Raw genomic sequence first — 25,000 nt, 5'->3', positions numbered from 1 at the left:
AAATCCTGAAAACTTTTCCAGAAAAAAATAACATTAAAGTTCTTTTGTTGAAAACAGGAAATGAAATGAAAAGAATCATGTTGATCTGTTGATGATCTAACAGAACATTTTGACTGTGTGTGTGTGTGTGTGTGTGTGTGTGTGTGTGTGTGTGTGTGTGTGTGTGTGTGTGTAGAGGTCAGAAGCTCAGACACACAGCAGGGTCTTCAGTATCCAGCAGGTTGTCTATGAAGAGTGACTGGTCCAATGATATTCCACCAGACTTCAGAGGTGAACCTGGACCTTCAGACACAAAGTAAGAAACTCTTTGTTTCCTTTCATCTCCTCAAAACCAGAGTGAGAGAAGTTGCTCACTCTAACATTCACTTCCAGTATTTTAGTACAAGAGTACAAAGTACAAACTCAGCAGCAAAGTGTGATCTTACACTCCAGGATTTGATGTCCTGTAGATCGTCACTGATGGAGGTGGGTGGAGGGTGGAGTTGGTTTGGTGGAGACGTAGAGCTGAGTGTCGTCTGCATAGCAAAGAAACTTCATGATGTATTTATGAGAAATATGACAAGTGGAGGAGATGGACCATGAAGAAGGTGGGACCAAGTACAGAGCCCTGAGGAACACCAAAGGAGAGGGGGATGGGTGGATGTCAAAGATTTCAACTGAATGACTTTCAACTTTAAAGTTCCTCGACCAAAATCCACATGGAAAAATATCCAGTTTCAGTTGTTGATGTTCGTCTCACATATGTTGTTCATACATTTCTGGATATAATTCATCATGACACTCACACAAACACATCATTCCAGCATAGACACTTCAAGGAACTTACCAGTTTGTCGACCGCTTGCTGATTAACCATCAGTTTCACAACATTTAAGAATTTTCTCCTGGCTTTAATCTTCTTTCTCTGAGAAAGTCTGTCCTTTTATTTTGGGCTGAATCAGTCCAATGTTGATCATTTTGCTGGAGCTTCTGCGACATCATCTTTGATATCCCAGAAACCCATGAGGCAGATTTCCCAAGATGACATCAGTTAGGAAACATAAACTCAGTTTCATGGACACAAATGCTGGTTTGTTTGTAAACATCAATGTTGGTGTGATCGATTTGGGAAACTGCAGGTTGGAAAAGAGTGCAAATGAGTGTTGATGGTCTTGTTTTGGTGTTTTTGGTTGATTCTCTGTGCAGAAGGGATGTTTTATGAGAAGTAGAGTTTAAAGATGTTTTCAGGTAGAGGAACTTTAAATGTGCAGCAGGAAGTGCTGATGAGGGCTGAGAATCAGTGTTTGTGTCAGGATTCATCATCACACCACACAGCAGCTTTAACTAACATGTCAACATGTTTCTGCAGCGTGAGCCAGCAGAGCTCCCAGGTTCTCCGTGGTGGCTCCGCCCCTCAGCAGCAAACACATCTGGACTCCATATTTATGGTGAGAACAAGTGTCCATTCAACACTTTACTGTCACATCATGAGACAGAAGAAGCTGTTGTGACTTCCAGCTGAAACATGAAACAGACACTCAGCTTATTAGATCCATTCAGGTCCAAAGTGAAACAGTCCAACCTTCATCCAGCTTCCAGTCTTCACTGATGCTTGAAGCTGTTTCTGCTGGATCCCACATGAAGTGTGATTTGGCTTCACATGTTGTCCATCCTGCTCTCTGCACTGGATTTACTCTCACATCTCAATCTGGCTTCAGTTTCAGCTCAAAGTCAACTCCACATGTTTCTCTGTTCCAGCTGCTGGAGGACAACATGGTGACTTTCATGAAGAAGGAGCTGAAGAAGATGCAGAAGCTCCTGAGTCCAGATTACCCAGCATGCTCAGGGAGTGAGAGGGAGGATGAGGATGAAGAGCAGAGGAGCAGCAGAGAGTCATTTCTGAGGATCACACTGGACTTCCTGAGGAGGATGAAGCAGGAGGAGCTGGCTCAGCGTCTGTGGAGCAGTAAGAGGATTTGATCTCATTTCACAGGATGGAGATGAAACCTGAAATGTTCTCAGCTGGAGCAGAAAGCAGTCAGAAACAGAGTCCGTCCAGAGAACAGAGGTCATTTCCAGGTCAGACACAGAAAGTGTGAAACAGGCAGGAAGTCCAAAACAAGCAGCAGAGTCCAAAAGCAGAGACGAGGAGACACAAAGAGAGTTCCTGAACTCTGCTGTTCATGTGATGCAAACATGTGCATCAGACCAGAGGCTGTTTGGTCTCCACTGAGGAGCTGATGGAGCTGATGGAGGAGAAACATCTCCACTAACACACTGTCATCTTCACATTCAATGTCAAACACACTCAACTCATTCATGGTTTCTTCTTTTCAGGAACTGCTACTGGAGTCTGCCAACAGAAGGTGAAATGTGCCCTGAAGAAGAGGTTCCAGGTTGTGTTTGAGGGGGTCTCTAAAGCAGGAGAGTCCACCCTCCTGAAGCAGATCTACACAGAGCTCCACATCACAGAGGGAGGGACTGCAGAGGTCAATGAGGAACATGAGGTCAGACAGATTGAAGCAGCATCCAGGAGAGCAGACAGAGCAGAAACCAGCATCAGACCAGGAGACCTCTTTAAAGCCTCACCTGGAAGATCTCCACCAATCAGAACAGTGCTGACAAAGGGAGTGGCTGGCATTGGGAAAACAGTCCTGACACACAAGTTCACTGTGGACTGGGCTGAAGACCAAAGCAACCAGGACGTCCACTTCACATTCCCATTCACCTTCAGAGAGCTGAATGTGCTGAAGGACAGGAAGTTCAGCTTGGTGGGACTTGTTCATCACTTCTTCACTCAAACCAAAGAAGCAGGACTCTGCAGCTTTGAAGACCTCCAGGTGGTCTTCATCTTTGACGGTCTGGATGAGTATCGCCTCCCTCTGGACTTCCAGCACACTGAGATCCTGACTGATGTGACAGAGTCCACCTCAGTGGATGTGCTGCTGACAAACCTCATCAGGGGGAAACTGCTTCCCTCTGCTCGCCTCTGGATCACCACACGACCTGCAGCAGCCAATCACATCCCTCCTGACTGTGTCGGCATGGTGACGGAGGTCCGAGGGTTCACTGAGCCACAGAAGGAGGAGTACTTCAGGAGGAGGTTCAGAGAGGAGCAGCAGGCCAGCAGGATCATCTCCCACATCAAGACCTCACGAAGCCTCCACATCATGTGCCACATCCCAGTCTTCTGCTGGATCACTGCTACAGTTCTGGAGGAGGTGTTGAAGAGCAGAGAGGGAGGAGAGCTGCCCAAGACCATGACTCAGATGTACATCCACCACCTGGTGGTCCAGGCCAAAGTCAAGAAGGTCAAGTATGATGGAGGAGCTGCCACAGATCCACACTGGAGTCCAGAGAGCAGGGAGATGATGGAGTCTCTGGGAAAACTGGCTTTTGAGGAGCTGCAGAAAGGAAACCTGATCTTCTATGAACCCGACCTGACAGAGTGTGGCATCGATCTCAGAGCAGCCTCAGTGTACTCAGGAATGTTCACACAGGTCTTTAGAGAGGAGCAAGGCCTGTACCAGGACAAGGTCTTCTGCTTCATCCATCTGAGCCTTCAGGAGTTTCTGGCTGCTCTTCATGTCCATCAGACCTTCATCAAGTCTGGAATCAACCTCCTGGATGAACAACAACAAACCTCCCGGTGGTCAAAAGTGTTTAAGAAGAAAGCTAATCTCCAGCATCTCCATCAGAGAGCAGTGGACGAGGCCTTGAAGAGTCCAAATGGACACCTGGACTTGTTCCTCCGCTTCCTCCTGGGTCTTTCACTGCAGACCAATCAGAGTCTACTCCGAGGTCTGCTGACACAGACAGGAAGTAGCTCACAGACCAATCAGGAAACAGTCCAGTACATCAAGAAGAAGCTGAGTGAGAGTGTGTCTACAGAGAGAAGCATCAATCTGTTCCACTGTCTGAATGAACTGAACGACGGTTCTCTGGTGGAGGAGATCCAACAGTCCCTGAGATCAGGACGTCTCTCCACTGATGGACTGTCTCCTGCTCAGTGGTCAGCTCTGGTCTTCATCTTACTGTCATCAGAAGAAGATCTGAAGGAGTTTGACCTGAGGAAATACTGTGCTTCAGAGGAGGCTCTTCTGAAGCTGCTGCCAGTGGTCAAAGCCTCCAACAAAGCTGTGTACGTGGTTCAGGAACAAAGATGTAGAACTGAGTCCATGACAAACATTGAACTGGTTTTCATTGTTGGTTCTTCTTCAGGTTGAGCAGATGTCGTCTGTCATGGAGAAGCTGTGGAGCTCTGTCCTCAGTCCTCAGCTCTCAGTCCTCCAGTCTGACACATCTGGACCTGAGTTACAACGACCTACAGGATTCAGGAGTGAAGCAGCTGTGTGCTGGACTGGAGAGTCCTCACTGTAAACTGGAAGATCTCAGGTTCTGACATCATTGATCATTGATATCCACCACTCTCTGTTCTCCTGCTCACATCTCTAGAACATCAGTAGAACGTGTCAGTAGAACACTGCAGCCTCTAGATAGTTTCTCCTCTATTAATCAGGAAGTAAAACAACAAGTCAAGTTTCCAGGGTAAGTTCAGGTGTAGAGCAGCAGCTTTACTTCCTCCACTCACTGTGTTTGTGACGCTCCATGTCACAGAGTTCTGCCTCAGACTCTGACACGACACGACTGCCACACCACTCCTTTAAAAAGTAATTTAGTTACTTTACTGATTACCTTTAAGTGATTGTTTGTAATAGTAACTCAGTTAGATCACAAGTCACTTTTTAGTTACTTTCCTCCACTGTCTCAAAATAAAAAGGACAAGAGGTTTTTCTAAAAACTCCGTTCTGATCACTGCCTGGCCTCCTGCTGATACATATTTAACCTTTGACCTTCATTCTCTGTTCTATTTATATCTGACTCACTTCTATTATCACATTTTTACTATTACTGATATTTATTTACCGGTGATGGAGTTGTAGTCTGTTGTTGCACTATTTATCTATTTAGAGATTTATAGATTTGCTCTATTTGACCTTTTAATTATCCCCGTCGGGGACAAATAAAGTCTTTCATTGATCGATTGAAAAAGAAAAAAATACAAAAAGAGTTCAACATCTCTGCAGTTGTTATTGTTGCAATGAGTGAAGCATCATATCGAGGTGATTATTGTGCATGACGGAGAAAGCTCTGATGACTCCGCCCACGCCGTGGCCGTACGATTGTAATGGAAAACAACCGAGGCTGAGTCGAGTAGAGGCAAGGCGAGTAAGGCTGAGTAGGAACTAGTGGAAAATCACCATTTATGACAAGTGACTGGGAATCAGAATATATAGACAACAATGTCAATAAATCTAAGAAAAGCAGAATTATTAAGAAATGTTAAACTATTAATGAAAAAACACAATAAAAAGATCAACTGATCAACGAAGGATTGAATAAATTCTGTCAAAAAGAAAAATACAAGATACAGAGAATTTATAAAACACAAAACTAAAGAAGATGCAAATAAATATGTGAAATACGAAAATAAATAAACTCCTACTGAGAGAATGTTTAAAAACAAATGAGGAAAATAAATACAGTGAAATATAAGGAAACAAGAACAATCCCATTAAACACACATGGAATATATTAAAGAGTGTAAAGATAAACACACAGAGACTTATCATTAGTAAGGAAGAAATCATAGAAATGAATAATAAATGTAAAACCAAAACTTGTGATTGAGACTAAATGGACATGAAAACAGTCAAGAGGGTGAGACTTTATCTCCAAACCACTGACACACATCTGGAACCTTTGTCTTTCCAAACTGGACAATTTCCTCAGTAAATGACTCAAATCAAGCTGAAGCACAAAACTAGAAACAAAGAAGATTTAACAAAGTACAGGCCAATATCTCTGCTCCCACAGTTCTGAAGTAAACAACCCAACAAACACCTAAATAATGAAAAACAATCCAGTCAATACCTTCAACCAATACAAAAAACCTCTGAAGCCTTTTTTCTACTGTGGAATAACAGTCACTTAAATTCACAGGACTTACAGTCGTGCTGCCAGAGACTTCAGACGTCCTTTTGTCCACTAATTCATCAATCTTCCAGTGAAACTCATCAAAAGTCCAAAGCAGCTCTTCTGCCACTTGCTCTGACTTCCAGGGGCAATAAAATCCATCTCCAATAGAACTGCTCTCTTTTTTCACCTTTACTCCTCCGACTCTCCTCTCTGTGGTCTGCAGGTGCACAGCATTAACCCCGCCCCCTTTTGGCTTCAGTCTGACCAATCACAACACTGTGTGTGTGTGTGTGTGTGTGTGTGTGTGTGTGTGTGTGTGTGTGTGTGTGTGTGTGTGTGTGTGTGTGTGTGTGTGTGTGTGTGTGTGTGTGTGTGTGTGTGTGTGTGTGTGTGTGTGTCCTGGTCCAGATGTTGGAGGACAGAGGTGGACTGAGCTCTGCAGCATGTTAGTGATCAGCATGTTGATGAGACTCTTCTCCTCCTGGTCCTTCAGCTGTTTGGACTTTACATTTCTAAACTCTTCCAGTCTGAACCTTCTTCACTCTCAATGACTTCAACATCACACTTTGTCCTCTAATCTCACTTCTTTCTCTCTTTATTCAGGTTGATTGACTGCAGTTTGTCAGAGATCAGCTGTTCTTCTGTGACCTCAGCTCTGAAGTCCAACCCCTCCCTCCTGAAACATCTGAAACATCTGGACCTGAGTTTGAACCAGCTGCAGGATTCAGGAGTTGAGCAGCTGTGTGGTTTTCTGGAGAGTCCACTCTGTAGTCTGGAGACTCTGAGGTCAGACTCCATGTTTGAGTTTGTGTGCAGTGAAAGTTGTGTTCCACTAAAGGTCAGACATCAGGCTGATATGAGATGATCCACACTGAGGATCTCCATGAGAAACTGAGACTTTAGTCCTGTGACTGTGGCAGAGCCGTGTGGAGCTCCACATTTCAAAGCTTGGTAGAAGAACAAGGTGCTGCACTGGACAATTCACTGTCCACCAGGGCTGCAACTGACAATCATTATAATAATCCATTAATCGGTCCATTATTTTTTAATTCATTGATGAATCGGTTAAAAAGGGAAAAAAAAGAAACATTTCAAATTGTGGAACCAGCTAATATTGAACGAACCAAACATCAAATATGTTTTGGTGATTTTAAAGCACAGAACTGAACCAATACAAAGATGTATTCAATATATATTCATATATTTACATGAATATAAGATGTATACAAGATAATTATTAAATAATATTTACTTTACTTCGGGGACCACATACAGTCCAGTTTCATCCTGAGTGACCAGACTGGTAAAATATTGCTATAATAACCTTTAAATGTACTCTTCAAAGTTGTTCTTTGTTGTGTCACAGTGTCTGGAATGGAATTGTATTTTTACAAGATGAAACTGAAAATGACTACAATGTCAACATAAAGTCCATTTTAATGAAATAGTGTGGAGCAAAATAGAAAGAAGAGTGAGAACAAAGCTTGTATAAATCCTCTAGAAGCACCTTGCTTGGTGGAGCAGCTTGGAGCTTCTTGGTCGGTTGTAAAGGGAAAGTGAAACTAAAGGAGAGGAGCTTCACAGAGCAGCACCGTGCTGCAGAGAGGCGCCATCATTCACATCTCTAAACTCATCTCCTGACACCACAACGTCTGAATATTCTAATCCTCTGGTCCAGACCAAGTGTTTTGGTCTTTAGTGTCTCTCAGTTGAAATGTTCCAGGACAAGCTGTCCGTTGTCCTGGTCCAGCAGGTTGTCCTCATGAAGGTGTGTGAACAGTTCAATAGTGTGGCTGCACAGTGACGTGTGGCCCAGTACAGGGTGTGGCTCTTACCGCTCCACTCCTCAGAGCTTCTACTGTACCGCCTCCACTCTGCCTCCACCTCTCTCTGCTGGTGGAGCTTTTCAACTTGATTTCAGTCAGCAGACGTTGACAAAGCTCTGAAGGTGAAGTCAACGGCTCTGCAACATGGTGAGGGAGCAGAAATCACACCACACAACCAATCCATCATGAAATAGTGGATCACTCTTGTAATCATCACATTTGATTGACTTGATGGATTCATTGTTGCAGCTCTACTGTCAACCTCTGACAGGCTCCATGACAGACAAAGAGAGAGAGAGAGAGAGAGAGAGAGAGAGAGAGAGAGGGGGGGGAGAGAGAGAGAGAGAGGGCAGAGAGAAAGAGAGAGGGGGGAGAGACAGAGAGAGAGAGAGCGAGAGACTTTACCATGAAAAGTTCCCTTGTGAACGGCAGGCCCAGTTCATCCCCCCACTGCTTCAGTAGAGTGAAGAGGGGAGTCGGGAGCAGGACAGCCACAGATGCTCCAACGTTTCCTCCTCCGGGCAAAAAGCGCAGTGGCTGTCGGACCTTGGGTCAAAGTGGGCCACATGTCTGTTCGTGGCCACGGCCCCATGCACCACCCTCCACTGGAGATCCGCGCAGCGTTTTTCAATTGGAGGTCGGTACAGGGACCTCCAGCTGCCTTTGGGAGACGACCCCGGGGCCAACACACCTGACCACCTGGACTCCGGGGTGGCAGCCAGCGCAGCTCTATGGTGGACTTTAGTCGCAGTGATGTACAGCTCCTTCTTTGTCACTGTGGCCATTGTTGGCAAGATGGAAAAGGACAGAAGGGTGCCAGCTGTTCCCTGCTGTGCTACTACAGCCTGCACCGACAGTGGAGGGAAGGGCAAAGGGCGGACAGGTGGACTCACTCCACACGTCCCTAGGGCTTCTCTGAAGCGTGGGGGGAGCCCTCTCCGGACCTCCTCCAGCAGCTTCTCAATCAGCCGCTGAGACCTTATCCCAGTCTCCTGGCTCAGCTGGGCAGCACTCTTCCAGCCTCTCTCCGTCCGCAGGTCGATTAGTCTGGTCACCCCTGAAGACACCAACGCCCGTCTCACCTGAGCAGATTCCAGAATGTCGCTCCTGACCACAGGATTATGGAAAAGCGGCTCTTCTCCTGCACGACCGTATGGTTCCTCTCGGGAGATTGACAGCACTGAGCTCCACGCCTTCAGCACAGAGTGATAGAACCCCGTGGTGCCTGTCAAGTCGACCCCTTTGAGGTCCAAGAGGAACAGGTGTTTGTCGTAGTCCAGGCCCCCCACTCCATGGAGCAAGACGGCCGCCAACTCTGCCCACAGCGGATGTTGGCCATAGAGCAGGTGCTGCACAGTCTGTAAGCGGAGTGCGACCACACGGCTGGAGAGATCTGTCAACCCCTGTCCTCCCTCATCCACCGGAAGATAAAGAACAGCTGCACTCCGCCAGTGGAAGCCCCCCCAGAAGAAGTCCACCAGCTTCTTTTGTATCTTCACCACCACAGAGTCTGGAGGCTGTAAGACGGTGAAACGGTGCCACAAACAGGAGGCAGCCAGAGTGTTGACGACCAGAGCCCTCCCCCTGTACGACAACTGGGGCTGGACCCATGTCCATCGAGACAATCGGGCACTCACCTTCTCCACAAGGCCGTCCCAGTTTTTCGCTTGGAACTGATCGTCTCCCAGGCACACGCCTAGGCACTTAATCCCCTCCGTGCTCCACTGCAATCCTCCAGGAAGGATGGGCCTCGTCTGGTGGACCCACTGACCCAACAGAAACCCCTCGCACTTGGTCCAGTTCACCTTAGCTGAGGAGGCGCGCCCATAAAGAGAAAGTTTTTGTTCCACGGTGTCCGCGTCCTCTTGTCCCAATACACAGATGGTGAGGTCGTCTGCATACGCTGCAAGGTGAAGGGGCTGCGACACCTGTTCCACCGTAAGGCCTCTCAGCCCCCTCCTGAGCTGGTGAAGCAGGGGCTCAATAGCTAGAACATAGAGCATTCCAGAAAGAGGGCAGCCCTGCCTGATGCCCCTCCGCACCTCCACAGGTCGACTCAGCCCTCCCCCCACCCTGAGCAGCACCGTAGCCCCTGCGTACAGTGTTCCGATCCAAGCCGTGAAAGCTGCAGGAAAACCAAACGCTCTCATGGTGTTAAAAAGATAACGGTGGTCCACTCTATCAAACGCTTTCTCTTGGTCTATCGACACGAGCCCAAGGTCCAGTTTCCTCAGTTTAGCAACTCCAATGATGTCCCTAATAAGGAAAAGGCTGTCCATGATGGTACGTCCAGGGATAGAATATGTCTGTGTCTGGTGGATTATAGAGTCTAGACTGTCCCTCAACCTGTTAGAAAGCACCTTCGCCATTATCTTGTAGTCTGCGCACAACAGGGAGACTGGTCTCCAGTTCTTTAAAAGTGTCAAGTCGCCTTTCTTTGGCAGGAGCGCCAACACTGCTCTGGTGCAGCTGCCAGGCAGTAGCCCCCTTTGCAGTGCAGCGGTAAGGACAATGTATAGATCAGGCCCTAACACAGTCCAAAACTTTTTATAGAACTCAGGGGGGAGACCATCGATCCCTGGTGCCCGTCCACCGCTGAGTTGTTGTACTGCAGTAGTCATCTCCTCCAGAGTGATGGGAGAGTCCAGGGCTGTGGCCTGAGCCTCCTCCAGCTCCGGCAAACCTTCTACTATCTGTCCCTGACAGTCCGCATTGCAGTCACGGGCCTCGAACAGTTCAGTATAGAAGGCTATAGCCTCCTGTCTCATCAGTGAAGGGTCAGATGTAACCTCCCCATTGGCCAGTCTCAGGTGCATGAGGTCAGTGTTAGTCCGAGTCCCCCTCTCCAGGTTGAAAAAGTACTGTGTCGGTGAGTCCATGTCTTAAATAGCTGTCATCCTGGTCCTCACCAACGCCCTTTTGGCCTTTTCATTCATAAACCTCCTTAGTGCCCCCCTCCTGTCTGACAAGGCATCATTGCTCCCAGTTGCCATAACGACCCCCTCCTCCAAGATGGCCACCTCTTGCTCCAACTGCTCTAAACACTCCCTCTCATTCTTATGGGTGTTCGCAGTGTACTGCTGCACAAAAAGTTTAATTTGGCTCTTCCCCACCTCCCACCACTTCAAGGTGTTTTCAAAATCTGCTTTCCTGAGTTGCCACTGCTCCCAAAAGTCCCCAAACGCCCCGACAAAAACCCTGTCCTGCAACAGTTTCACATTCAGTCGCCAGTAGGGGCAGCGACGCGCGCGACCCGGCACACAGTACTCTGTTCCCACCAAATGGTGGTCTGAAAAACCAATGGGGATGATTTGAGATGTCTTTACTCTGTTACAGTGTGTTTGATTAGTGTAGAGCCTGTCGAGGCGGGCTGCACTTACACTGCCCCCCCCCCCCCCCCCCCCCCGTGCGCACCCATGAGTACTGACGGGCCCTAGGGTGGCACTGCCTCCATGTGTCAATGAGATCGTTCTCCCTCAGTACACTATCCAACAGAGAGGCTACCCTTGGGTGAGGCTCAACACTGTTCCTGTCCAAGGGATGGATTGTGCAGTTCCAAGCCCCGCCCACAATCACCACAGAGTTACTATCGTAGTTTTTAAGCTGCCTGTTCAGTGACTGTAGTAGCTGTGCTCTATGAACTGGTGAATTGTGTGCATATATATTTATAAATACAAAATGTGTCTCTCTAATTGTGGCCTGCACCACCTGCAGTCTACCTCCCTCCACCTCCAGGTGATTGGCTCCTCCCAAAACCACCCGATCTGAACCCATGACCGCCACTCCTGCACTCACATTAAAACTGTGACTCATGAACAAAGGCCCTGACCAAACCCCCGCCCAACTCGTCTCATTATCTGCAGTACTGTGTGTCTCCTGTAGGAGTAACACATCAATGCGTTTAAGTTTCATGAGTTGAGCCACAGCCGCCTGCCTCTCTCGATCTCTACCCCCATTAATGTTGAGCGTCCCCACTATAAGGCTCTCCATAGAAGAAAGAGGATAGAATACAATAGAAAAAAAACCCACGTAAAGAAAGAGACCCCACTGTGCACCAGCCATTATAACAGTTCAGAACTCCTCTTCCCCACTCTGTCCTTTTTTATCCTACCCACTAATTTTGACAACCAATACCTTTTCTTTTGGCTCAGTTGGTCAATGCCAACCTGCTTCTTTATCTTCTTTACAGATTTAATGAAAGGCTCAAGATCTGGGAAAAAATCCTGCACATTCTCCACCTTTTTCCCATATGTGACATCCAAAAAGCCATTGATGTCACTAAGTGAGTCGGCGGGGGGTTCGTCTAACCCCGCCTCCTGGGAGAGGTCAGACAGTTGTGACAATGTATCGTCCATGTCCTCCTCATCCTCCTCACACTGCCTATTGATTTCACCTCCTGCCCACTGTGGACTGGCCTCCTCACCAGCATCATGCCCGCTGCTCTCTACACTGCTGCCTCCTGGCTCCGCCCTGCCCTCTGCTCCAGCACCTCGCTCAGTGCTCAGTGACGGGGGCGGGGCACTGTTTACAGTTTCTCCCCGTGTTTGAACTGCCACCTCTGGCCCACTCCCCACATCATCATCCTGCGGCTCACTGGGCACCCCCGCCTCAATCTGAGCAGCTGCAGCACCGGAAGGCCCCGGTAGTTGCTCCTGCTCTGTCACTCGTGTTTCCTCGCTCCTTGCACCCGCTGCCTCCTCGCCCCCCGTCGCCCGCTCGGACTCCCCGGCTCGGCCCTCTCAGCGGGGGCAGGACGCCCGCTTGTGCCCGAGGTCCCCGCACTCAAAACACCTCATACTTCCCGAGCTCACGTACAGACTGTAGTGTCTATTCTCGTGTTTCACTGCAAATGACAACTGGAGCGCACCGCTGGGGTCGTTCAGGTACATAAAGCACTGCCTCCTCAGGGACTTCATGTGCTGCAGTCTGGCGTCTTTACAGCCCAGACGCACCGGTTGTAACCCGCTGGCCAGCTTTCCAAAGCGAACCAGCTCTTTCTCAATGCTGTCGTTAAGGATGAACGGGGGCACGCCAGAAACCGTGATTCTGACGGAAGGTACAAACAATGGAGACACAGTTACGAACTCATTGTCCAAAACTAACCCGCTCTCAACGAGGTCGTGCACCAAACGCACCTCGCGCAGGAAGGCCACCACAGCCTTGTTCATTCTGGACCCATATGTAATGTTTGCATGGCCCACCTGCTCCCCGAGGGCCAACAACACCTGTTCAACGGTGAACCGTGGGTCAGCCACTTCCTGACCCCATGTTTAAGCGACGGAGCCGAGGGGCTTGCCATGCCCGGCCGCCTCTCCCCCCACAGTAACTCCCCAACCACGCACCTCAAACACAGAAAACAGCTCTTACCTCCTCCCAAAGAGTGACAGCATGAAGATGGAAACTTTGTGCCGACTCACTCACTCAACTCCATTCTCCGCAAACACACGACCTGCCACACGCTCACACGCACACACCCAGCATGCAGTGCAACAGGAGAGAGAGAGAGAGAGAGAGAGAGACAGAGAGAGAGACAGAGAGACAGAGAGAGAGAGAGAGACAGAGAGACCCTTTGACCTTTAACCAGTCCTTTATTTTCACCCTTTTTTTTTTTCTGTACAGTTGGATATGTTTTTTTTTTTTTTTTTAAGAAAACTCATACAAAGATGATAGGAATTGAAAGTAAAAGACAAAAATACTTATATACATGCAGTGAAAAAAACAAACAACAATGGAGAAAAAAAAAACACACACACACACACACACACACACACACACACACACACACACACACACACACACACACACACACACACACACACACACACACACTAGAAGTGCAGTAGTAGTTCTTCCTGCTCTATGGTACACAGAACATCACCGACAGTCCAAACAGAAACAAACTCTCTCAGGTTGGACACCATTTTGTAGAAGGTGAACTCCACCCTGAGTCGCGCAGCCACCAGGCCTCTGAAAACCTGAAGCGCATCATCAGACCCTGCACCCTGCCTTCTGTTGCGCCGAGAGAGCCAGATCCCCATTTTCGCCTGTCCTATGAGGAAGTTAACCAGACAGACGTTTCTGCGTTGGGCTGCAGAGTACTTTGGTCCGAATATGAAGAGGGTGCTGTTGAAAACATGGTCTAACTGGGTCAACCACTGCTGCAGCAGAGCAAAGAGGGAACTCAGTCTCTGACAGTGCAGCCAGAGATGATCCAGGGTTTCCTCAGCTTGGCAGAAAACACAACGACTGTCAGTTTGGGGATTGAGTCGTGCCACGTGTCTGTTTGTGGCCACGGCCCCATGTACCACCCTCCACTGGAGATCTGCAGTGCGTTTCTCAATGGGGGCTTTGTACAGGGACCTCCAGCTGCCTCTGGGTGAGGACCCTGGTGCCAATGTCCCAGCCCACCTGGACTCCCGGACACCAGTCAGCGACACACAGTTCCTGACCTTTACTGTGACGATGTAGAGGTCCTTCTTCTTCAGTTTGGAAAAGTCAGAGAGTTTTGGTGTAGCGAAGGAGAGCAGAAGTCCATGGTCCACCTCCTGCTGACTCACTGCAGCACTGATGGACAGCTGTGGGAAGACGGAATCCATGGCTGATTGGTGGGATGATGCTTCCTTCCCCAGGGCCTCCCTGAAGGAGCCTGGCAAAGCTCTCATCACCTCCTCTAGCAGTTTTTCCACCAGTCTTTGTGATGTCAGCCTGATCTCATGACTCAACCTGGCTGCCGTCTTCCACTGTCCCGCCGTCCTCAGGTCCCCCAGCTTAGTCAGACCAGCTGATGTTAAGGCCCTCTGTATGGTCAGGGAGTGGAGTAGCCTGGCCTGGAGCATGGGGTTATGGAACAGTGGCTCCTCTCTTACATTTCCAAGCACCTGGGACGGGTCTCTCCGGGCATTGAAAACAGTTCTCCAGGCTCTCAGGACTGACTGGTAAAAGACTGATGTGTTGGATAGATCTACTTCAGCCAGGTTCAGGAGGAACAGATGTTTGTTATAATTGAAGCTCCGGATTTTTCCCAGCAGCACAGATGCCGTTTGTGTCCATGTCTGTTCCTGGTGGTACAGGTAGCGCTGTGCAGTCAGGAGACGGAGGGTCTGCAGCCGGCTCTGGAGGTCGATCAACCCTTGACCTCCCTCAGCCAGAGGAAGATACAAGACAGAGGCTCTGGTCCAGTGAGCTCCGCCCCAGAAGAAGTTCACCAGTCTGGTCTGTATGTCCTTTATCAGGGCTGCAGGCGGTTCTAGCACAGTGAACCGATGCCAGAGCATCGAAGCAGCCAGGTTGTTAGCAACCAAAGTCCTCCCCCGGTAAGACAGCTGTGGCTGGACCCAGGTCCATCGAGACAATCGGGCACTGACTCTCTCTGCCAAACCTTCCCAGTTCTTCTTTTGGAAGTCGTTGGTTCCGAGAAAGACACCAAGACACTTCATTCCCTCAGTGCTCCACTGCAGCCCAGCAGGTAAAGTTGGCTGCTGATTGTTCCATTGCCCCAGAAGGAGCCCCTCACACTTGGCCCAGTTCACCTTGGCTGAGGAGGCCTTCTCATATAGGGTGAGTTTATTCTGCAGGGTCTGGATGTCTGCTGTGTGGGTTATAAAAACTGTGATGTCATCAGCATAAGCTGATAGCACCACAGTTCTCCCACTTCCTGGGATTGGTAGGCCTGGTAGACTGCTCCTGAGCTGAACCAAAAGGGGCTCGATGGCAATGCTGTACAGCATCCCGGACAGGGGACAGCCCTGCCGGATCCCCCTCTGAACAGGGACCGGTCGGCTCAGACCCCCCCCCAACTTTCAGCAATACAGTGGCACCTGTGTAAAGCAGTTTAATTGCAGAAATAAACTTATCACCAAAACCAAAAGAATGAAGTGTTTTAAATAAATAAAGATGATCAACTCTATCAAAAGCCTTCTCCTGGTCGATGGAGAACAGTCCCACTTGTAGCCCCTCCGAGTGTGAAATGTCAATAGTGTCCCTAATCAAGAAGATATTGTCCATGATGCTCCGCTCTGGGACACAGTATGTTTGTCCCACTGTAATGATGTTGTCCAGACAGTCCCTCAATCTGTTGCCAATACACCTGGCTATTATTTTGTAGTCCGTGCAGAGGAGTGACACTGGCCTCCAGTTCTTTAGAAGGCCCAGATCTCCTTTCTTGGGCAGCAGGGTCAGAACGGCCCTCGTGCAGCTTAGGGGCAACAGTTCCGAGTCCAAGCAGGAGTTAAAAACTACAAACAGGTCCTGCCCCAGTACACTCCAAAACCTGGTGTAGAACTCTGTTGGGAGGCCGTCGATCCCGGGAGACCGTCCACAGCTAAGTTGCTGAATTGCCGTGGTTAGCTCCTCAAAGGAGAAACCGGACTCCAGCGATGTCGAGATGGACTCCTCCAGCCGTGGGAGCCCCTCCAGGATCTGAGCCACGTCACCAGCATCGCATGTCTCTGTGCTGAAGAGGTCTGAATAGAACCTGATGGCCAGCTTCCTCATCTCAGCAGGGTCTGTTGTTATTGTTCCATTGCTATGTTTGAGGTGTGTCATTATATTGTATGTCCTGGGTTTTTTCTCTAGTTTGAAGAAGTAGCGGGTCGGTGCATCGATGTCTTTAATTGAGGTGATCCGATTTTTTAGTAAAGCCCCTTTTGCTTTTGTATGGAGGAAAGTGTTTAGCGCTTTCTTCCTTTCGTGTAGTGTTGTATTGCCGACAGTCCCTTTAGTGATTTGTTCTTCTAGTGTACTAATTTCCTGTTCTAGTAGATGAAGATGGTTTTTTTGTGTTTGTGTTCTGTGAGCAGTGTACTGCTGGCAAAAGAGTTTAATTTGAGTTTTCCCCACCTCCCACCATTTGGCCAAACTCACAAAGTCCAGTTTCCTCCGTCTCCACTGGGTCCAGAAGACGGCAAAAGCCTGACAGAAGAGAGTGTCCTGAGTGAGCTGGATGTTAAAGGTCCAATATGGAGGAGGCTGTGGGCGTGTCTGTAGAGACACGTCTGTGACCAGGAGGTGGTGGTCAGAGAAACCTACCGGTGTGATGGAGGACTGGACCAGACGGTTATTAAGTGTTCTGTTGATGTAGATCCGGTCCAGTCTGGCTGCACTGACCCTGCTGTCTGTGGCCTTGACCCAGGTGTACTGCCTTACTGTGGGGTGAAGGGTCCTCCAGGTGTCTAAGAGGTCGTTTTCATTTATGAGGGTGGAAAGGGCGGACACTGATGGTGGGTGTGGTTCTTGTGTGTTCCTGTCAGAGTCTGGATGGGTGGTGCAGTTCCAATCTCCTCCTATGATTGTGAAAGAGCTGCTGTTAAGTTGTTTTAGTTTATTGTTTAGTTTGTGAAAGAGTTGAACACGGTTGGCCCCGGTGTTATGGGCATAGATGTTAATGAAAGTGAACTCGGTTCCTCTTATTTTTGCCTGCACCACCTGAGCCCTGCCCTGCTCCACCTCGCAGGATGAAATGTCTGCAGGACACAGGCGGGGTGACAATAGCACTGCGACTCCTGCACTGAAATTAGTGCCATGACTGAAGACGGTTTCCCCTCTCCAGCCCAGGAGCCAGTCTCTTTCATTATCAAGAGAGCTGTGCGTCTCCTGGAGGAGGAGGACATCAATTTTCTTGTCCTTGCACAGCTCTGATATTAGTGCTCTCCTTTCTCTGTCTCTCCCTCCGTTCATATTGAGAGTAGCCACCCTGAGAGTCTCCATGAGAAGAGAGAAGAAGAGCAGGACAGTGAACCACCACCAGTTAGAGAAGACCACCTTCAGAATAAGAGCCATGTTACTTGTGTATTTCAGGAAGGAGTCTTCCCTCTCCTTTCCTTCCTCAGTTTTGTCAGGAGTTTCTTTAGCCGGAATCTTTTCTGTTTGCTGAGTTCCTCAGTGCTGGCCTGCTTATTGATTTTTAGCACAGAATTAATAAATTTGTCCACGTCCGAAAAAAAGTCTTTCACGTCTACTGACTGTCGTCCGTAGGTCTCGTCCAGAAAGTCGTTTATTTCTTGTAATGTGTATGAAGAGGAGTCGTCCTGAGAAGGAGAGTCAGAGAACTGTGAGAGGGAGTCGTCGTCTTCCATGTCGTCATCCAGGTGTTTGTCTGTCAGGTCACTGGTGTCAGTGTGAGATGTGTGTGTGTGTGTGCTGGGGATGTCAGCATGGGGTGTGTGTGTATGTGTGTGTGTGCTGGGGGTGTCAGTGTGGGGTGCGTGTGTATGTGTGTGTGTGCTGGGGGTGTCAGTTTGCTCAGTGTGTGTTTCAGTCTCTATCAGTCCATTGTCATCAACAGTGTGCGTCTCCTTATTTTTCTTGTCAGTGTTTATTTCCTTGTCATCCTGCAACTTCCTCTTGTTATTTTTCCCTTGTGGTGGAGAGCTGCTTACAGCCTCCACCTCCTCCACCTCCGTTATTTCTGCCTGCGGCTCTGGGGCCGCGTCGGCACTCGGGGTCGGAGCCCCTACCCGTGCCCCAGTGGGAACGCTGGTACCGGGGGTCGGCCATTCCGACCGTGATCCACCGGGAGACTCAGGACCCGCAGACTCCGGCCCCGGCCGCGGCGCACCCCATGGTGCCGCCCGCGGAGCGGCGGCAGGCGCAGCGGCCGCGCCGCGGCGCTCCGCGGAGCCGCCGCTACGTGCCGGCTGCTCTCTGTGCGGACACGCCAGACGTTTATGTCCGACGTCCCCGCATTCAAAACACTTGATGCTCCCCGAGCTGGCGTACAAGGTGTAGTACCCGTCTCCGTACTTTACTTTAAAGGACACCTCCAGCGTCTGTTCCGGGTCATTTAAATACATGAACGCCTGTCGGCGGAGCGACTGGACGTGCTGCAGTTTGTCGTTTTTGCAGTTTAATTTAATTTCTCTAAAGCCTCCGGAGAACTTCCCGAAACGGGTGAGTTGGTTCTCCAGCAGCTGGTTGGGGATGAACGGGGGAACCCCGGACACAGTGACCCGGGTGGACGGGACAAACAGCGGGGACACTGAGACATATTGATCCTCCAGGACGATTCCCTGCTCCACCAGTGAGTGAACCATCTTCTCCTCACGGAGAAAAGCCACCACGGCCTTATTCATCCTGGAGCCATACAAAATATTGATTTGACCCACTACGTCCCCTACAGCGAGGAGAACGTCCTCCACAGAGGACCGGGGGTCAGCCACCACCCGAACACCTTGTTTGATGGAGGGAGGAGGCGAACCCTCCTGCGGGAGGGACGCCATCACTCCTCCAACAAAACACTTCACTTACTCACACAAATACCTCTTTTCCTTCCAGGTGATGAATGAAACTCCTCTTACCTTCACATGGAAGAACCAGGGGAGGAGAAAACACCGAAGATTCAAGTGCAGAAAACCAGTTTTCACACTCAAACTTTTCCGACGATCCACACCCGCTCACACACTCACACCCACACACTCCCAGCATGCACCGAGAGAGAGAGAGAGAGAGAGAGAGAGAGAGAGAGAGAGAGCATGAGAGAGAGAAGGAGAGAGAGAGAGACATAGAAAGAGAGAGAGAGAGTGAGACAGAGAGAGACAGAGAGAGAGAGAGCGTGAGAGAGTGAGAGAGAGACCTTTTGACCTTTAACCAGTCCTTTATTTTCACCCTTTTTTTTTTTCTGTACAGTTGGATATGTTTTTTTTTTTTAAGAAAACTCATACAAAGATGATAGGAATTGAAAGTAAAAGACAAAAATACTTATATACATGCAGTGAAAAAAACAAACAACAATGGAGAAAAAAAAACCACACACACACACACACACACACACACACACACACACACACACACACACACACACACACACACACACACACACACACACACACACACACACACACACACTAGAAGTGCAGTAGTAGTTCTTCCTGCTCTATGGTACACAGAACATCACCGACAGTCCAAACAGAAACAAACTCTCTCAGGTTGGACACCATTTTGTAGAAGGTGAACTCCACCCTGAGTCGCGCAGCCACCAGGCCTCTAAAAACCTGAAGCGCATCATCAGACCCTGCACCCTGCCTTCTGTTGCGTCGAGAGAGCCAGATCCCCATTTTCGCCTGTCCTATGAGGAAGTTAACCAGACAGACGTTTCTGCGTTGGGCTGCAGAGTACTTTGGTCCGAATATGAAGAGGGTGCTGTTGAAAACATGGTCTAACTGGGTCAACCACTGCTGCAGCAGAGCAAAGAGGGAACTCAGTCTCTGACAGTGCAGCCAGAGATGATCCAGGGTTTCCTCAGCTTGGCAGAAAACACAACGACTGTCAGTTTGGGGATTGAGTCGTGCCACGTGTCTGTTTGTGGCCACGGCCCCATGTACCACCCTCCACTGGAGATCTGCAGTGCGTTTCTCAATGGGGGCTTTGTACAGGGACCTCCAGCTGCCTCTGGGTGAGGACCCTGGTGCCAATGTCCCAGCCCACCTGGACTCCCGGACACCAGTCAGCGACACACAGTTCCTGACCTTTACTGTGACGATGTAGAGGTCCTTCTTCTTCAGTTTGGAAAAGTCAGAGAGTTTTGGTGTAGCGAAGGAGAGCAGAAGTCCATTGTCCACCTCCTGCTGACTCACTGCAGCACTGATGGACAGCTGTGGGAAGACGGAATCCATGGCTGATTGGTGAGATGATGCTTCCTTCCCTAGGGCCTCCCTGAAGGAGCCTGGCAAAGCTCTCATCACCTCCTCTAGCAGTTTTTCCACCAGTCTTTGTGATGTCAGCCTGATCTCATGACTCAACCTGGCTGCCGTCTTCCACTGTCCCGCCGTCCTCAGGTCCCCCAGCTTAGTCAGACCAGCTGATGTTAAGGCCCTCTGTATGGTCAGGGAGTGGAGTAGCCTGGCCTGGAGCATGGGGTTATGGAACAGTGGCTCCTCTCTTACATTTCCAAGCACCTGGGACGGGTCTCTCCGGGCATTGAAAACAGTTCTCCAGGCTCTCAGGACTGACTGGTAAAAGACTGATGTGTTGGATAGATCTACTTCAGCCAGGTTCAGGAGGAACAGATGTTTGTTATAATTGAAGCTCCTGATTTTTCCCAGCAGCACAGATGCCGTTTGTGTCCATGTCTGTTCCTGGTGGTACAGGTAGCGCTGTGCAGTCAGGAGACGGAGGGTCTGCAGCCGGCTCTGGAGGTCGATCAACCCTTGACCTCCCTCAGCCAGAGGAAGATACAAGACAGAGGCTCTGGTCCAGTGAGCTCCGCCCCAGAAGAAGTTCACCAGTCTGGTCTGTATGTCCTTTATCAGGGCTGCAGGCGGTTCTAGCACAGTGAACCGATGCCAGAGCATCGAAGCAGCCAGGTTGTTAGCAACCAAAGTCCTCCCCCGGTAAGACAGCTGTGGCTGGACCCAGGTCCATCGAGACAATCGGGCACTGACTCTCTCTGCCAAACCTTCCCAGTTCTTCTTTTGGAAGTCGTTGGTTCCGAGAAAGACACCAAGACACTTCATTCCCTCAGTGCTCCACTGCAGCCCAGCAGGTAAAGTTGGCTGCTGATTGTTCCATTGCCCCAGAAGGAGCCCCTCACACTTGGCCCAGTTCACCTTGGCTGAGGAGGCCTTCTCATATAGGGTGAGTTTATTCTGCAGGGTCTGGATGTCTGCTGTGTGGGTTATAAAAACTGTGATGTCATCAGCATAAGCTGATAGCACCACAGTTCTCCCACTTCCTGGGATTGGTAGGCCTGGTAGACTGCTCCTGAGCTGAACCAAAAGGGGCTCGATGGCGATGCTGTACAGCATCCCGGACAGGGGACAGCCCTGCCGGATCCCCCTCTGAACAGGGACCGGTCGGCTCAGACCCCCCCCCAACTTTCAGCAATACAGTGGCACCTGTGTAAAGCAGTTTAATTGCAGAAATAAACTTATCACCAAAACCAAAAGAATGAAGTGTTTTAAATAAATAAAGATGATCAACTCTATCAAAAGCCTTCTCCTGGTCGATGGAGAACAGTCCCACTTGTAGCCCCTCCGAGTGCGAAATGTCAATAGTGTCCCTAACCAAGAAGATATTGTCCATGATGCTCCGCTCTGGGACACAGTATGTTTGTCCCACTGCAATGATGTTATCCAGACAGTCCCTCAATCTGTTGCCAATACACCTGGCTATTATTTTGTAGTCCGTGCAGAGGAGTGACACTGGCCTCCAGTTCTTTAGAAGGCCCAGATCTCCTTTCTTGGGCAGCAGGGTCAGGACGGCCCTCGTGCAGCTTAGGGGCAACAGTTCCGAGTCCAAGCAGGAGTTAAAAACTACAAACAGGTCTTGCCCCAGTACACTCCAAAACCTGGTGTAGAACTCTGTTGGGAGGCCGTCGATCCCGGGAGACCGTCCACAGCTAAGTTGCTGAATTGCCGTGGTTAGCTCCTCAAAGGAGAAACCGGACTCCAGTGATGTTGAGATGGACTCCTCCAGCCGTGGGAGCCCCTCCAGGATCTGGGCCACGTCACCAGCATCGCATGTCTCTGTGCTGAAGAGGTCTGAATAGAACCTGATGGCCAGCTTTCTCATCTCAGCAGGGTCTGTTGTTATTGTTCCATTGCTATGTTTGAGGTGTGTCATTATATTGTATGTCCTGGGTTTTTTCTCTAGTTTGAAGAAGTAGCGGGTCGGTGCATCGATGTCTTTAATTGAGGTGATCCGATTTTTTAGTAAAGCCCCTTTTGCTTTTGTATGGAGGAAAGTGTTTAGCGCTTTCTTCCTTTCGTGTAGTGTTGTATTGCCGACAGTCCCTTTAGTGATTTGTTCTTCTAGTGTACTAATTTCCTGTTCTAGTAGATGAAGATGGTTTTTTTGTGTTTGTGTTCTGTGAGCAGTGTACTGCTGGCAAAAGAGTTTAATTTGAGTTTTCCCCACCTCCCACCATTTGGCCAAACTCACAAAGTCCAGTTTCCTCCGTCTCCACTGGGTCCAGAAGACGGCAAAAGCCTGACAGAAAAGAGTGTCCTGAGTGAGCTGGAGGTTAAAGGTCCAATATGGAGGAGGCTGTGGGCGTGTCTGTAGAGACACGTCTGTGACCAGGAGGTGGTGGTCAGAGAAACCTACCGGTGTGATGGAGGACTGGACCAGACGGTTATTAAGTGTTCTGTTGATGTAGATCCGGTCCAGTCTGGCTGCACTGACCCTGCTGTCTGTGGCCTTGACCCAGGTGTACTGCCTTACTGTGGGGTGAAGGGTCCTCCAGGTGTCTAAGAGGTCGTTTTCATTTATGAGGGTGGAAAGGGCGGACACTGATGGTGGGTGTGGTTCCTGTGTGTTCCTGTCAGAGTCTGGATGGGTGGTGCAGTTCCAATCTCCTCCTATGATTGTGAAAGAGCTGCTGTTAAGTTGTTTTAGTTTATTGTTTAGTTTGTGAAAGAGTTGAACACGGTTGGCCCCGGTGTTATGGGCATAGATGTTAATGAAAGTGAACTCGGTTCCTCTTATTTTTGCCTGCACCACCTGAGCCCTGCCCTGCTCCACCTCGCAGGAGGAAATGTCTGCAGGACACAGGTGGGGTGAGAACAGCACTGCGACTCCTGCACTGAAATTAGTGCCATGACTGAAGACGGTTTCCCCTCTCCAGCCCAGGAGCCAGTCTCTTTCATTATCAAGAGAGCTGTGCGTCTCCTGGAGGAGGAGGACATCAATTTTCTTGTCCTTGCACAGCTCTGCTATTAGTGCTCTCCTTTCTCTGTCTCTCCCTCCGTTCATATTGAGAGTAGCCACCCTGAGAGTCTCCATGAGAAGAGAGAAGAAGAGCAGGACAGTGAACCACCACCAGTTAGAGAAGACCACCTTCAGAATAAGAGCCATGTTACTAGTGTATTTCAAGAAGGGGTCTTCCCTCTCCTTTCCTTCCTCAGTTTTGTCAGGAGTTTCTTTAGCCGGAATCTTTTCTGTTTGCTGAGTTCCTCAGTGCTGGCCTGCTTATTGATTTTTAGCACAGAATTAATAAATTTGTCCACGTCCGAAAAAAAGTCTTTCACGTCTACTGACTGTCGTCCGTAAGTCTCGTCCAGAAAGTCGTTTATTTCTTGTAGTGTGTATGAAGAGGAGTCGTCCTGAGAGGGAGAGTCAGAGAACTGGGAGAGGGAGTCGTCGTCTTCCATGTCGTCATCCAGGTGTTTGTCTGTCAGGTCACTGGTGTCAGTGTGAGATGTGTGTGTGTGTGTGCTGGGGGTGTCAGCGTGGGGTGCGTGTGTATGTGTGTGTGTGCTGGGGGTGTCAGTGTGGGGTGCGTGTGTATGTGTGTGTGTGCTGGGGGTGTCAGTTTGCTCAGTGTGTGTTTCAGTCTCTATCAGTCCATTGTCATCAACAGTGTGCGTCTCCTTATTTTTCTTGTCAGTGTTTATTTCCTTGTCATCCTGCAACTTCCTCTTGTTATTTTTCCCTTGTGGTGGAGAGCTGCTTACAGCCTCCACCTCCTCCACCTCCGTTATTTCTGCCTGCGGCTCTGGGGCCGCGTCGGCACTCGGGGTCGGAGCCCCTACCCGTGCCCCAGTGGGAACGCTGGTACCGGGGGTCGGCCATTCCGACCCTGATCCACCGGGACACTCAGGACCCGCAGACTCCGGCCCCGGCCGCGGCGCACCCCATGGTGCCGCCCGCGGAGCGGCGGCAGGCGCAGCGGCCGCGCCGCGGCGCTCCGCGGAGCCGCCGCTACGTGCCGGCTGCTCTCTGTGCGGACACGCCAGACGTTTATGTCCGACGTCCCCGCATTCAAAACACTTGATGCTCCCCGAGCTGGCGTACAAGGTGTAGTACCCGTCTCCGTACTTTACTTTAAAGGACACCTCCAGCGTCTGTTCCGGGTCATTTAAATACATGAACGCCTGTCGGCGGAGCGACTGGACGTGCTGCAGTTTGTCGTTTTTGCAGTTTAATTTAATTTCTCTAAAGCCTCCGGAGAACTTCCCGAAACGGGTGAGTTGGTTCTCCAGCAGCTGGTTGGGGATGAACGGGGGAACCCCGGACACAGTGACCCGGGTGGACGGGACAAACAGCGGGGACACTGAGACATATTGATCCTCCAGGACGATTCCCTGCTCCACCAGTGAGTGAACCATCTTCTCCTCACGGAGAAAAGCCACCACGGCCTTATTCATCCTGGAGCCATACAAAATATTGATTTGACCCACTACGTCCCCTACAGCGAGGAGAACGTCCTCCACAGAGGACCGGGGGTCAGCCACCACCCGAACACCTTGTTTGATGGAGGGAGGAGGCGAACCCTCCTGCGG

At 49.8% G+C, this 25,000-nt stretch overlaps 2 protein-coding genes across 15 annotated transcripts in view; one reads left to right on the top strand and one right to left on the bottom strand.

Moving 5' to 3' along the window:
- The window catches only part of LOC308147501 (NACHT, LRR and PYD domains-containing protein 3-like), an 835,749-nt gene that overhangs the window by 1,060 nt on the left and 809,689 nt on the right, over positions 1-25,000 (top strand). For 12 of the 14 annotated variants that reach the window (XM_080519690.1, XM_080519686.1, XM_080519682.1 and 9 more), the window contains exons 1-4: positions 1,216-1,427; positions 1,738-1,945; positions 2,317-4,120; positions 4,201-4,374. In XM_080519690.1, the coding sequence (XP_080375816.1) occupies positions 1,218-1,427; positions 1,738-1,945; positions 2,317-4,120; positions 4,201-4,374 (2,396 nt within the window). In that variant the 5' untranslated portion in view covers positions 1,216-1,217. Of the gene's footprint in view, positions 296-1,215; positions 1,428-1,737; positions 1,946-2,316; positions 4,121-4,200; positions 4,375-25,000 lie in introns of those variants that run through there. The other 2 variants (XM_080519688.1, XM_080519687.1) reach the window with 1 other exon arrangement.
- Positions 1-25,000, bottom strand: part of LOC308147500 (uncharacterized protein) — a 1,504,609-nt gene that overhangs the window by 957,152 nt on the left and 522,457 nt on the right.

The sequence above is a fragment of the Blennius ocellaris genome (assembly GCF_963422515.1).
Source record: "Blennius ocellaris genome assembly, chromosome: 24".
Classification (NCBI taxonomy): Eukaryota; Metazoa; Chordata; class Actinopteri; order Blenniiformes; family Blenniidae; genus Blennius; species Blennius ocellaris.
Note: the sequence above shows the minus strand (reverse complement) of the source record. Positions and strands in the feature narration are given on the sequence as shown.